This window comes from Lacerta agilis, chromosome 2 (assembly GCF_009819535.1).
Source record: "Lacerta agilis isolate rLacAgi1 chromosome 2, rLacAgi1.pri, whole genome shotgun sequence".
NCBI classification, from domain to species: domain Eukaryota; kingdom Metazoa; phylum Chordata; class Lepidosauria; order Squamata; family Lacertidae; genus Lacerta; species Lacerta agilis.
The window spans coordinates 2,812,270-2,824,827 of record NC_046313.1 but is presented as its reverse complement, the minus strand read 5'-3'; the positions used below and the strand labels follow the sequence as shown (position 1 = coordinate 2,824,827).

Genomic DNA, 12,558 nt, shown 5'->3' with positions numbered 1-12,558 from the left:
TCAATGGGGTCTGCGGCTTGTGAGGAGCACTTGAAGGAGCTTGGTATGTTTAGAAAAGGGTAGACTGAGAGGAGATATGATAGCCATCTTCAAATACTTAAGAGCTGTCACATGGAGGAGGGATGGTGCTTGTTTTCTCCTGCTTTGGAAGGTAGGACCCAAACCAATGGCATCAAATTGCCAGGAAGGAGATTCTGACTAAACATTAGGGAAATCTTTCTGACAGTAAGAGCTGTTCAGCAGAGGAACAGACTCCCACAAGAGGTTGTGGACTCTCCTTCCTTGGAGGTTTTTAAGCTGAGGTTGGATGGCCATCTGTCATGGATGCTTTAGCTGAGATTCATGCATTGCAGGGGGTTGGACTTAAGAGTTGGGGTTCCTTCCAACTCTAAGATTCTATGATTCTGTTCACACAGTAGTTTATAACATCTGAAACGAACACCAACAGAATAGAATACTAAAACCTAACAAATCCCAGCCAACAGCTTTAGATGGAATGAGGTTGCTGGAGTGCCATATTTCATTCAGTCTGGGCCCTGGGTTTCAGGGCTAAGCCCCAGGGAACTTTGGTTCAAAAGGAAGCCTGCTTCTCCTTACAGCTAACACCATTTGAGATCAAGGCCTCTACTGCCGAGTTAGAAGAACCATGTGTTGGAGCCTTCCTCACAACAGAAACCATTTCAGAATGCTGTTGTGGACTGCCTGGCTATATGCTCTTCTACACAGAAAGTTGGCTTGTCAGGGAGAAGGATTCATAAGCCCTATTTATGTGTTACTCACGTGTCAGGCACCAATGTGGAATTTATCCTGATGTGGAATAAGTCTCTCTCAACAACCATGTGTTGCATGCGGTTGTGTGGAAAGAAAACCCCACATGAAAGCTGCTACTCTATGTGACTGGGGCACCTGATTCTGACCGCGTGAAGCCCCTACACACAAGTAGCAGCTCACAGGATGTCAGGAGTGAACCTAGAAGCCAACTTCACACTTAACCCCCTGCAGGTGAGTAACACATGAGCAGGGCTTGACAAGACAGCCTTCAACCTGATGCACATGGTATTTTTACACAGGTGGGAGCATTCAAAACACACAGTCCCCACCTGCATCCTGAACTGGTACAGTCCAGGGAATGAGGACCACCTCAGTGTCCTACATCCAAATCAGTTATTGAGATACTCAAGGTTGCTGCAGAGCAACTGAGAGCTGGAAGCAGAGGGTGGGCATTTAGGAAGAAGCCACAGCAAGGGATTAAAAATGAGCCAAACACCACACCAAATACCTGTTCTAGGAACGGAGCTGTTAGCTGGGCCAAGTGTGTTGCCATCAGGTACGCCAGGTGCAAAGGTGACGTGGTGAGCGGAGCCAGGGCTACGGCCAGGCGGTGAGCTCCTCTCCCAGTTCCTGGCTGCCGGTATGTGATGCTTTTCAGGCAGCGGGGGCTGCTGTGGCTCGCAGGGCGGATCCCGTTCGGAGAGGCTGCTCTCTGCACCCGTGTAGTAGGCTGTCGCAATGGGGAAGGCCGGGGTTGGTGAGCCCTGCATGTCTGCGAAACCATAGCCAGGGGCTGGTGGCAGGACACTGATTGGGGAGGGCCTGAGAGAGGGGCTGCTGTTGGGGCACCGGAGAACAGGGCCCACCTCGGCCTCATTTCTCTCACAGTGCAGCTGCCCATTGTAGGCTGCTGGGATCTGAGGTGAGGCTGGAGCACTGGACACAGTTCTGCAGCCGGGAGGAGGCTGGCTGTAGCAAGGGACCCGTAAGCTGTTCCTCAGGGCCGGTCTCTCCATGACGGGGCTTAGCTGAGGCCGTGAGGCTCCCTCAGCAGACGATTCGCAGGAGACTGTTGTGGCCTGGAGGCTAGATCTCTCTGAACCATTCTGGTGTGGCTGGTCCTCTGCCGGGACGCCATGTTTGGCTGTGGGTGAGGGGGTGATGTGTGGAGGGCTGGAGGAACAGTGGGTGCGGGAGCACAGCTGTGGTGCTTGGAGGCCTGGTCTCAGAGAAGTCCCATTAGCCTGCGGGCGGAAAGTGGGGAGGTGTGTGAAGGCCTGCATTGGGGTGAGCATCTGTGTGGGGCTGCTTGAAGAAGCCATCTTCTCTGGGCCTCTTTTCCAGCTAGGGGAAGCCAGCTCTTCAGGGCTCAGCCGCAGCACATTTTCAGGGGGGTTGGTGGCCTTGTTGCTGTGCTTGAAGGTGCCAGGGCTGTGAGAGAGAAAGCATATCATTAATAAATCTTGACAATAGCATGCCGAGAAAAAGATGTTCATGGTGGCAAGCAGGGGAAAAACCACAGTCATTCAAACTGGTAGTTGGGTGGGAGGGACCAAAGTGTATCTAAAGGCCACAGATTACTATCCACACTTCTGTTTTTCCTGATTTCTAGGCATGAGTTCTTCTTTTGCCGGCCACCTTCCCTGGAAAAACCCCATGTTTTCTACTGAGTCAGAACAAATGTCAGTTGGATTTTCTGCAGACTGATGTTTGTTCTGATTCAGTAGTAAACTGCAGGGGGTCCAGGGAAAGCGGAAGGATAAAAGAAAAACCTCTCGGACCCATGCTTAGTAATCACAGGGCAGGCAGAAGAAAACAAGGGGCAAATGGGAGTGTGGAGAAGCCCTTATGCTGCCTTTCTGCCCAGTGAGGATCGTCAAGGTGGCTTATTGGGGGTGGGGGGGTAGGATCACAGCCTTGCGCATATGCACACAAGATTGACTGGCCCACAGTACTGTTCTACTAGCTCAGCTGAGCAACCACCTCAGTGACTGCACAGTTCTTCTGCCTCATTGCCTAGAGGCAGTTCTGAACATATCAGGAGTTGGCCAGTTGTTGCTTACACGCTTGCAATAATAGGAGTTAACCAGAAACATTGAAACCCATTGACCAATAGCTACAATGATATAAACCAGTCAACAAAACAGCTGCCAGAGTTATTTAGAGGGCATGTGCCAAATGTGGAGTTCTGAGGCTTTAACTCTTCCCCTACTCACCTGTCACCCTGCTATGGTTCACATCCAGAAGGAGAGTCCCGCACCTGCTGCTTCTGTGTTTTTAAAAGTCACTTGCTAGTCACACGAATGGCATCTTGCTAAGTTTGGTCTTCAGTTTGAGCACCTTGTTTTGTTGAGTGCCCAGATGCTCTGCCTGAGCCGCCTGACAACATGCCCTAGCACACACAGAGACAGCACTACCACAGTGGCAGCCAGCTGCAGGGGAATACTAGGCGGTCTTTTAGGGAACATTCCTGACCTTTTCACCAAGGAACCCCTGATATGCTTCAAAAAATCTGATACGTTTTCTGGAACACAGTTCAAACAACGGCTCTACAGGTCAAGTTAATCGCTCTACATGATGATGATTGACAGCTGGCTTTGACTTTGAAATAGGACAGAAAGATTTCTTTAGAAAGAGCCACAGGTAGGAAATGTGTGCAGGCTTCTCTGTGGTGCACCCACCTGTCACTGCTGAATACTGGACTGCTGGTGTGGAAGGAAGTAGGAGAGCCAGAGATGTCTGCACAGTGAGCCAAGACCTCCTGGCGATGCTGCTGAAGGGAGATGGGACTGTCGTGCCAGGACATCATGGCATCCCTGCAGTCTTGCAGCTCTGTGGAAAGGAAAGGAGAGGAAATGCAGACGGTCTGTTGGAATACCACAAAGCCATTCCGACACATTCATATGGAACGGGTCTCAGATTCCAGGGCCTTGGGCACGATGATCGCTTTTCACAGGATCTCTGCTGCATAGGCATTGTGGCAACAAAAGCCCAGGATTTGAAAGCTGCCTCTGCTCTTGCCTGGAACCCCTTAGATATATTTAGTAGTATGGAGTAGTGGTTAGAATGCTGAGCTTGTGGGCATCTCGGGAAGGGGAGAAAGGAGGCAGTTGCTGAGAACTGGGGAGATTATGGCTCACCTTTCTACTCAAAAATGAAAGCCAGCAGCAAAGGGTCCACAATCTTTCTAACTGTTATTTCACACATGCACAGACTCCGCCCAGAGTCTGTAAACATTTAAAAAATTATTCTCCTAATGCCAATGCAGATGAAAGTCTAAAATGATTATACCCAAGTTGTGGAGCTGTGGCTCAAAAACCACAAGCCCTGCAAAGTAACCCAGTGTTATAATGCCCACTGTGCTAAAGGGGGGGGGGAGTTTGTACAATAGTGTACAATAACTCTGAAATGCAGTCTTGTTGTGCTACCTAGGTTTGGGCTTTTAAAAAATAGAAAAAAGAAAGGGGAGGGGGCTGTGAAGCTGGTTGTAGCAGCAGTGCAATTAATTAGACTGTGTGCACACTCCTGTTTACTCTGCACCCATTGGGATCCACCCCCCCCCCCGGGTTTGGGAAGTGGTATGTGCACAACATTAGCTGCCATTTATATCTATCTTGTATCCATCCTGACTTGCCTTATAAAACATCTGTTTTGATGCGCTTTCCCCCACACCAGCTTCAATCCAAATTTAGAAAAAGAACCACCTAGTTGCCTTCTAAGGTATCCAGACATTGTGCTTCTACTTGCTGCTGAAACCCTCAGTTTTTTCCCTTAAAGGCTGGAGAGGGCCAGGGGAAAAACTGAGGGTTTCAGCAGCAAGTAGAAGCACAATGTCTGGATACCAGGTCTACCTGTTTGGCAATAAAGCTGTATATACAAGTAGGTTTCTGAAATGCACAGGGGACATTTCTTCAGTGCGCTTTTGTACATAGCAGTTTGCACAGTGACATCATCTGTGCTGTCTGTACAAAGAGGCAGGCGTATTTTCAGACTAATGCACAAATGTGTTCTCTATTGCCCTCTGGTCTGGTGACTGGTGTGTGGATAAACTGATATACAGAATATATATATATATATAAGTATACAGAAGCAGCTGAGTTACTGTCCTGCTACTCTGTGTATTTCATTCACAGACAAGGTAAACATGGTGAGGTAAAGTCCAGCAACATCCGGAGGGCCACAGGTTCCCTGTCCCTGCACTAAGGTTTCTGGATGTTCACCCTTGCCCTTTTCTTGGCACAAAGAACCACACCCCTGGTTCCTCTCTAGCCACGTGATACAGCACCCATAACTGCTGAACCTGAAATCCGGGGGGGGGGCTATGAATGCCCAGGATGCCTCCTGCGCTGGCTTGGAAATGGAGCCCCCGCCCTGCCAGTCACACTCACCACGCTGCCTTTCCACAGGTGCCGGCGGGAGGAATTCGTTGCTGCTCTCTGGGGGCTCATAGCCATGCTTCCTGGTTGGTGGATACAGAGGGCTGGTTGGCGAAATGGAGCCGGAGTGGGGAGATCCAGGGTATCCAGAGACAAAGCAGGACTTGGCTGGGCCCCGGCTGTAGGTGTAGGGTGGCCCTGGGGGGTAGGGGGGGCCATAGCGGGGGTAAGGAAACGCCTCAGCATTCTCTTCCATCACTTTGGACCTCTGGTGAGCTGGGTAAGCGTGACCTATGTGCCCAGCCACCATCTTGGGCTCAAAGTTAAAGGCTTGGTGTTGCCCATTGGGCACATGGTGGTGTCCATAGGTAGCGGGCATTAGAAGTGGCACAGGCTGCCCTTCCCGGTGGAGTGGGTGATGAAGCAGAGGCGGCCTTGTGTTTTCCACCCCCCACAGATCAGGGTCCCGGTCCAGGCGCAGGCTGTAGAAAGCAGCAGTGGGCAACCTTGCCTCTTCACGAGCCATCTCTTGGCAATCTTGGCAGGGGCATAAGAAAGTGGGTGGGTCCTCCAAGATGAGCAGCTCCTCATGCTCCCGCCGGCTGGGGCTGTGAGGTGGCAGTGGCTCATGGCCGAAGGGGTAGGCGTGGGACTGTATGCCCTCGGACAGGGAGCGGAACACCCGCCGTTTCTCTTCATACCCCTCGGGATGCGCATGAGAGGGCCCGCCATTATAGAGGGGCTGCCGCCGCTCCAGAGTGCCATCTGGTCTGTAGTAGGCCACGTTGTGAGGCCTCTCAGGGCTGTGGGAACGGTAACCAAGGCGGCAGGAACAATGGCGGGCCAGGCCAGAGCGCTGAGCTTGGTAGGAGAAGTGGGTTCCTGGCTGACCCATGTCTGAGAGCTCATCTTCCAAAATGGCAGTTTCTCTCTCTTTGGTAGGAGAAGGGGAAACGGCATGGGGACAGCTCCCTTCACTCGGCTGCCGAGGCTGGACACCAAACCCCCCCAAGAGCCGGTCTAGCTCCTCCTTCTCGGCAGCTGTGGGCTGTGGCCTAGACAGTGGCGTGCTCTCATCCGCCTTCTCGGTCAGCAGGGAGGAGTGTCCTGAGTCGCTGCTGATGGACAGGAAGCGCCCACCTTGCTGCGGAGGGGACTCTGGTCCGCTGGGGCTGCCATTGGTGGAGGAGGAGAAGCTACTCTGGTCACCTTTCTTCTTTACTCGGGCATAAAGGCTTCCATCAAGAGGGCCCCGGGTGTGCAAGACATCTGCAAAGGACAAGTGAAACAACTACTCAGGGAGGGGTGTGGGTGACGCAGAGCAGTAGGTGAGATTGGCATTCCTTTCACACGGCACATGTGGCCTGGAGTCTCCCCAGTCAATGGCTTGCACCTGTGTGCTTGGAACACGTTCGCCCAGGTGCCTCGTGCTCTACGCTCATGGTTTAGTATTGGGGATGGGTAACTTCTGCATCAGGGGTGGGGAACCTTTTTGGCTCTGCGGGCCAGATCCTTATCAAGATCTAGCCTTGCAGGCCAAATTTGACAGGTGGGTGGGGCTGCCCACCAAGTAATTGGGCGCTTCAAAGATCTGCATTCAGAACTTCAAAGCACCACACTCAGCTCAGGCATCAGGTGTGTGAGCAAGTTCCCCACGGGGCTCTACCTTGCACATCAGATCCAGATTTTGGCTCAACAGCCCATAAGCTGATGGGCAGAAGAGACAAAGTCTGCTTTCCTTTGCCAGTGCAGCCTCAGGAGCACACCTTAAGGCTTCTGATGGCGCACTGGCAGTAGCATCTTCACCTGCCTCACACCTGATGACATCACCTATGGGATCTATGTGTTTGACAGCTCTTGCCTTCTTTTCTCCAGACAGTGGACTGGGGACCAGAAGCATATTCTACTGCATGAACTGACCACCCTCAAGAACAATCCTGCACCTTAAAAAACTTGGCCCCATCTACCTCAGAAAACCACGGTTCAAGTAGTGAAATATATATTGTGACTATGAGTTTGTGCTCCAGTTCCTCAAGTAATTAAAAACTTTTTAAAAAAGAAGTTTGTTTATTTAATTGGGCAAAGTCTGTATAAATGAGCAAGCCTACATGTGTTTCCTTAAAACAGTGACAAAAAGGTGAGCAAGCACACTCGGTGTGCAAAAAGTGGAGCACTGACTGGCTAGTGGCTGTTTGTTGTAGAAGTTATGGAACCAGATTCCTACAATGATGAAGAACCTGCTTTAGCCGCTCTTAAAATCCTTTTATTAATTAAAAAAATTAAACACCGCTGTATCATTAAGATATATCACAGCAGTATATAACAATATCAAAACATACAGTTAAATTTTAAAATACACATCAAACCTATCTTCATCCCATGGCTGGAGACAGACGATTAGAGCTAAAACTGGTTTGAAAGTGGGGTTGCCTTTTGTGGGCTGCATCCAACTTTTATCTCTGGTAATCAGGTTCTCTGGGTTCCTTTATTTTGTTTCAAAATCCTGGAAAACCAATTTGGCCAGAAGCTACAGTGAGCCAAAAGAAATATATGTGAATATTGCAGAAAGCAAAGCCTCTCTCTGAAATCACCTTCACCTCTCTTAAAAGCTGCTCTCTCTCTTTTGCCATAAAAAGGTAAAGGTACACCTGACCGTTAGGTCCAGTCGCGGACGACTCTGGGGTTGCGGCGCTCATCTCGCTTTACTGGCTGAGGGAGCCTGCGTACAGCTTCCAGGTCATGTGGCCAGCATGACAAAGCCGCTTCTGGCGAACCAGAGCAGCGCACGGAAATGCCGTTTATCTTCCCGTCAGAGCGGTACCTATTTATCTACTTGCACTGCGTGCTTTCAAACTGCTAGGTGGGCAGGAGCAGGGACCAAGCAACGGGAGCTCACCCCGTTGCGGGGATTCGAACCTCCGACCTTCTGATCGGCAAGCCCTAGTTTCAGTGGTTTAGACCACAGCGCCACCCACGTCTCTTCTGCCATAGTTTTGGTTTAATGAACATGCTGAAATAGAATCAGGCCTTGTCCAGTGTGTGTATGTGGGGGGTGGGGGGATCCACTGGGGCCTGTGAAGGGTACATTTTCTTCCTCATATATACACCTTTCTGAGAGGCCATTACTATATCCATTGATCCAACTCATCGTTATACTTTATTTTCCAAATTTATGGCACTCTTTCTCCACAAACACACACATTGCAAAAGACGGCCTCCTTCCTCTAAATATCAGCTCTTGCTGGGAAGGAGGAAGGAGTTTTATTCCATCCTGTTGACGTTTTTCTGGCATTTGAGGCCGACATGCCACAACTATTAAATTTCCATTTGCTTACTCCCTTCAGTATTTTATTTATTTTAGTTCTTAACGAGTTTACTTTAAGTGGATGTTAGGAGGAAACTGTAATCAGGGTTGACTGCGTAAAAACCAGCTGTTGGGATTACAGCTCCCGGGGCAAAAAGGTCACTTTAGTCCAGATGTGTCTGTGCTGGGGAGGATCCCCATCATCCTGTCCAGACTGGGGTTTCAAACTCTGAAACACCAAATTTCTTTAAAAATCAAGGGAGAACTTTGAGCTCCACTCACCCACTCAAAGTGTAACCAATGGAGGAAGTTAAGATGGGCTGACTGAATTGTGGCACACAGCTCAGACTTGAAAGAAGCCTTAGAGCCAACAGCAGAAGGCTGCCTGAAGCATCCTTGTGAAAACAAAAACAAATCTCAATATTGTCCACTTTTATATATAAGCAGAGTGTACGGTGCTTACATATAAGCATGTGTGTGCGGTTGGGTCACATTTTATGTGCATTAATCCTAAGTGATTTCAACTATATGCATTTGGCTGCAGCTCCAGTCCAGGATCCATTCCAGAGTTTTTCTTCTGGCTGTGACGGATCTGCCTGCATCTCTCTGACCATCTTCTTCCTCCTCCTCCTCCCTTCCACAGGCAGAGTGAGGGAAGGCAGTGGAGACACCAAGAAGGTCTCACCACAAGGCTCTTCCCAGCTCCTCCGTGCCCCTGCCTTGTCAGCCAGCAGCCAACCAGAAGAAGGTAATTTTGCCTATACACGATTTTTGCATATGCACACTACCCTTGGAACATAACCCCAGCGCATGATGTGACTCAACTGTACAGCAAAATTTTGTGCCACGACAACCAGACTTCTGCATCAAGAAAATCTCAGTTCTGCAAGTACCAAATCTCAGGTTCAAGTGTGGAATTGCAGAAAACACACACACACACACACACACACACACACACACACACACACACAGTCTTGCCCAAGTAGTGTGGCAATAAGGGTGTAAGTGCTAGGAAGAGACTGCAGGAATGTCTTGCTGGGATTAGTCCCTCTGTACCTTCCAGGCAGGGACCCAGGTGGCGCTGTGGGTTAAACCACAGAGTCTAGGGCTTGCCGATCAGAAGGTCAGCGGTTTGAATCCCTGCGACGGGGTGAGCTCCTGTTGTTCGGTCCTAGCTCCTGCCCACCTAGCAGTTCGAAAGCACGTCAAAGTGCAAGTAGATAAATAGGGACCGCTCCAGCGGGAAGGTAAACAGCGTTTCCGTGCGCTGCTCTGGTTAGCCAGAAGCGGCTTTGTCATGCTGGCCACATGACCCGGAAGCTGTCTGCGGACAAACGTCGGCTCCCTCGGCCTATAGAGTGAGATGAGCGCCGCAACCCCAGAGTCGGACACGACTGGACCTGATGGTCAGGGGTCCCTTTACCTTTACCTTTACCTTCCAGGCTGTCCTCATGGTGCAGGTTGAAGTTTTCATAGGAGTCCCAGCGCACTATGGGATTGGAGATGTTGTAATCTACTGCAACAGCAGCGTTGTTCCTGTAGGTCTCTCGGCCTGGGGAAAGAGACAGGAAGGGCCAGAGAATCTCAGCATTAGAAGGATTAAGTGCATTCAAGATAACGTATGGTATGGAATGGAATGGAATGGAATGGAATGGATAGCGTATTCCCATGGCTGCACACCAGTCAGCAGAGTTATAAAAAGGATTGTGGATCTGCATATTTATTTAATTGTATAACATAGGGTTTTCTGCAACAGGCTCAAGCATGACTGACAACGTTTTTTAAAAGCCTCATTTGTGTGTTTTTTAAAAACAGGATTCCCACGTTTCTGTCACTCTGCCCAAGATGGGCCTATGAGGATAGATCTCGTCAAGCCCTCATGTAAGGAGTGCATTTCTTCATTTTCTACTATGCCAGTTAATGGTTACCTTTCACTGCAATGGGAAAAATAAAACACTATCATTGGGAATGACATTGAAGTAAAGGAAAAAAACTGGCTACCCCGGAGACTAGGCATTTCCCTCTGTCTGTGGTCAGCATCCTGAAGGGGTGTGCAATTATGGTCTCTCTCTCTCTCTGTGGTGGCCCCCTGGTTATGGGGCATGAGCCCTTTCCACTCAAGTGTGGTTGACACTCTGTTCCCCCTGTTTCATTGCCAGCTCAAAGCACATTTATTTACCCAGGCATTTATGCAATGTCAGCAGTGAGTTTGTTTGGATGGAGGAAGTCACTCTGCACCTTTGAAGAATGATGCTCTTTTCTCTGCTGTCATTTATGTTGTTGCGAAATTTGATGCATTTACAGATTTAAGGTTCAGTATTTAATTCTGCTTGTACCCTGCCGTGGAATTCTTTTTGATGTAAGGCAGGCAGGATAGAAATATTTTAAATAAACAAATAGATCAGCACGCAGAGCATACAGAGACGTGCATTGTACAAATGCTCTCTCCCCCACCCCCTTCTCATATATCCCGGTAAGGTGGTTTTTAGTGCTCTTATTTTGCCTTTCCTTCAATAAGCTCAAGCTGTGTACCTGCTTCTCCAAACCCATTATAACCTCACAACGGCCCTGTGAGGTAGGTTAGATTGAGGGATAGTGACTGGCCCAGTCCCCCAGCAAACATCATGACTAAATGGGAATTTGGGGGTCTGTGTCTCCCTAGACTTAGTCCAACACTCCAACCAGCCTTGTGGGACATCTGCACCTAAATACCCTGAAAGCCCTGGGGTCATCACAGACGTATTAGAATGTCATGTTGATTGACCACTGGTTTTCAGGGATATTAATCAATTCTAGTGACAGTAAATTCAAGCCATCTGGATTCCATTTTGCAGTGGCAGTTTACCAATCCCAAAAATTAATAAATAAAATAAAGGCTTGATGTGCTGATCTTGCTTCTCTCCATCTGCACAGTGGTTTGTCATGGATTCCCTCTGATTCTAAAGCTTTACAGAAACTAAATAAATGTGGATCTCATCATCACTTGGATGAAAGGCCACTGGGAGCTACTCTGAGATACCCCATTGGCAAATGCTACAATTCTGGCAGAAGGTTGCCAAATGAATTGTCATTGAAGTGAAAGAATATAAGACCCATAGTCACCACCCCACTGGCCTACAGAAGACTTTAAATCGAAACTATACTTCTCATGGTTTTCATTCCACATGAATAAACCTCCCAGTCCATGGTCTGCTTGCAGTTTGCCTCTTTCCTTGTGGGTTTCATTGCCTAGTTCTGCCCACCCTCACTCCTGTAATCATGGTTTACACACAGCCCTGACCATACAAGGAAATGGGAAGCTTAAAGAGCTTGTGGCAGAAGGAAATGCTTTGATCTCCATTGACAGATGATGCTTGCTCATCCCCCCTGCACCACTGGCAATTTTTGCAGGGCCAAAAGGAGTTTCTATTGGTCTGGTGGTCTAGGGGGAAGGATCACTCTAAGCAAGGAAGATGCCAGCCCCGCTCCCCGCCCACCCAAAAAGTGCCATGTTACTTTAGGATGCTTCCAAATGACACCATTTCTCTAAAGGCAGATCAGCACAACACACCAAACACACCTCCCTTCGCCAGCCATAAATTGTGGCCTTCCAAGATGCTTGATAAACCACCCCAATTCTTGCAGTCCCAAGAGGGAAGCAAAAATACAAGACAAATAAAAAAAACCCTATAGGAACATCTCTGCTGGATCAGACCAAAGAAAGTTCTGGTTTTATTTACTTCATAAAATGTATTTCATAAAACTGCCACAATTTTAGTTTCTTAAAGTTGTCAACTAGGTGCCTATGGGAAGCCGGCAAACAGGCGCTGAGCACAACAGTGTTCTCCCCACTTGTGATGTCCAGGAATGCTGTCTCCAACAGTGGAGAGTAGAGCATAGCCATACCCTCCACGGATTGGTCTAATCCTCTTTTAAATCCACCCAGGCCATCCCTACATCTTGCAGGAAAACTACAGCTTAGCTGAGCTGCCCTACATGGCTGGGTGGGCACAGATTCTGGCACTTTCCTGGTGCCACATCACCAGAGAAGCAAGAAGGCAGTGCAGTGTTCTGCAGACTAGTTTGAAGACCCCCAAACACTCACAAACATTGACACCAGATAGCAGG

General features: G+C 49.0%; 1 protein-coding gene across 6 annotated transcripts in view; it reads right to left on the bottom strand.

Moving 5' to 3' along the window:
- Nucleotides 1–12,558, bottom strand: part of TNS2 (tensin 2) — a 132,205-nt gene that overhangs the window by 19,495 nt on the left and 100,152 nt on the right. For all 6 annotated transcript variants that reach the window (XM_033137028.1, XM_033137047.1, XM_033137037.1 and 3 more), the window contains 4 exons: nucleotides 9,887–10,003; nucleotides 5,160–6,416; nucleotides 3,453–3,603; nucleotides 1,280–2,202 (listed from right to left, as the gene is read on the bottom strand). In XM_033137028.1, coding sequence (XP_032992919.1) covers nucleotides 1,280–2,202; nucleotides 3,453–3,603; nucleotides 5,160–6,416; nucleotides 9,887–10,003 — 2,448 coding nt within the window. The remainder of the gene's footprint in view (nucleotides 1–1,279; nucleotides 2,203–3,452; nucleotides 3,604–5,159; nucleotides 6,417–9,886; nucleotides 10,004–12,558) is intronic.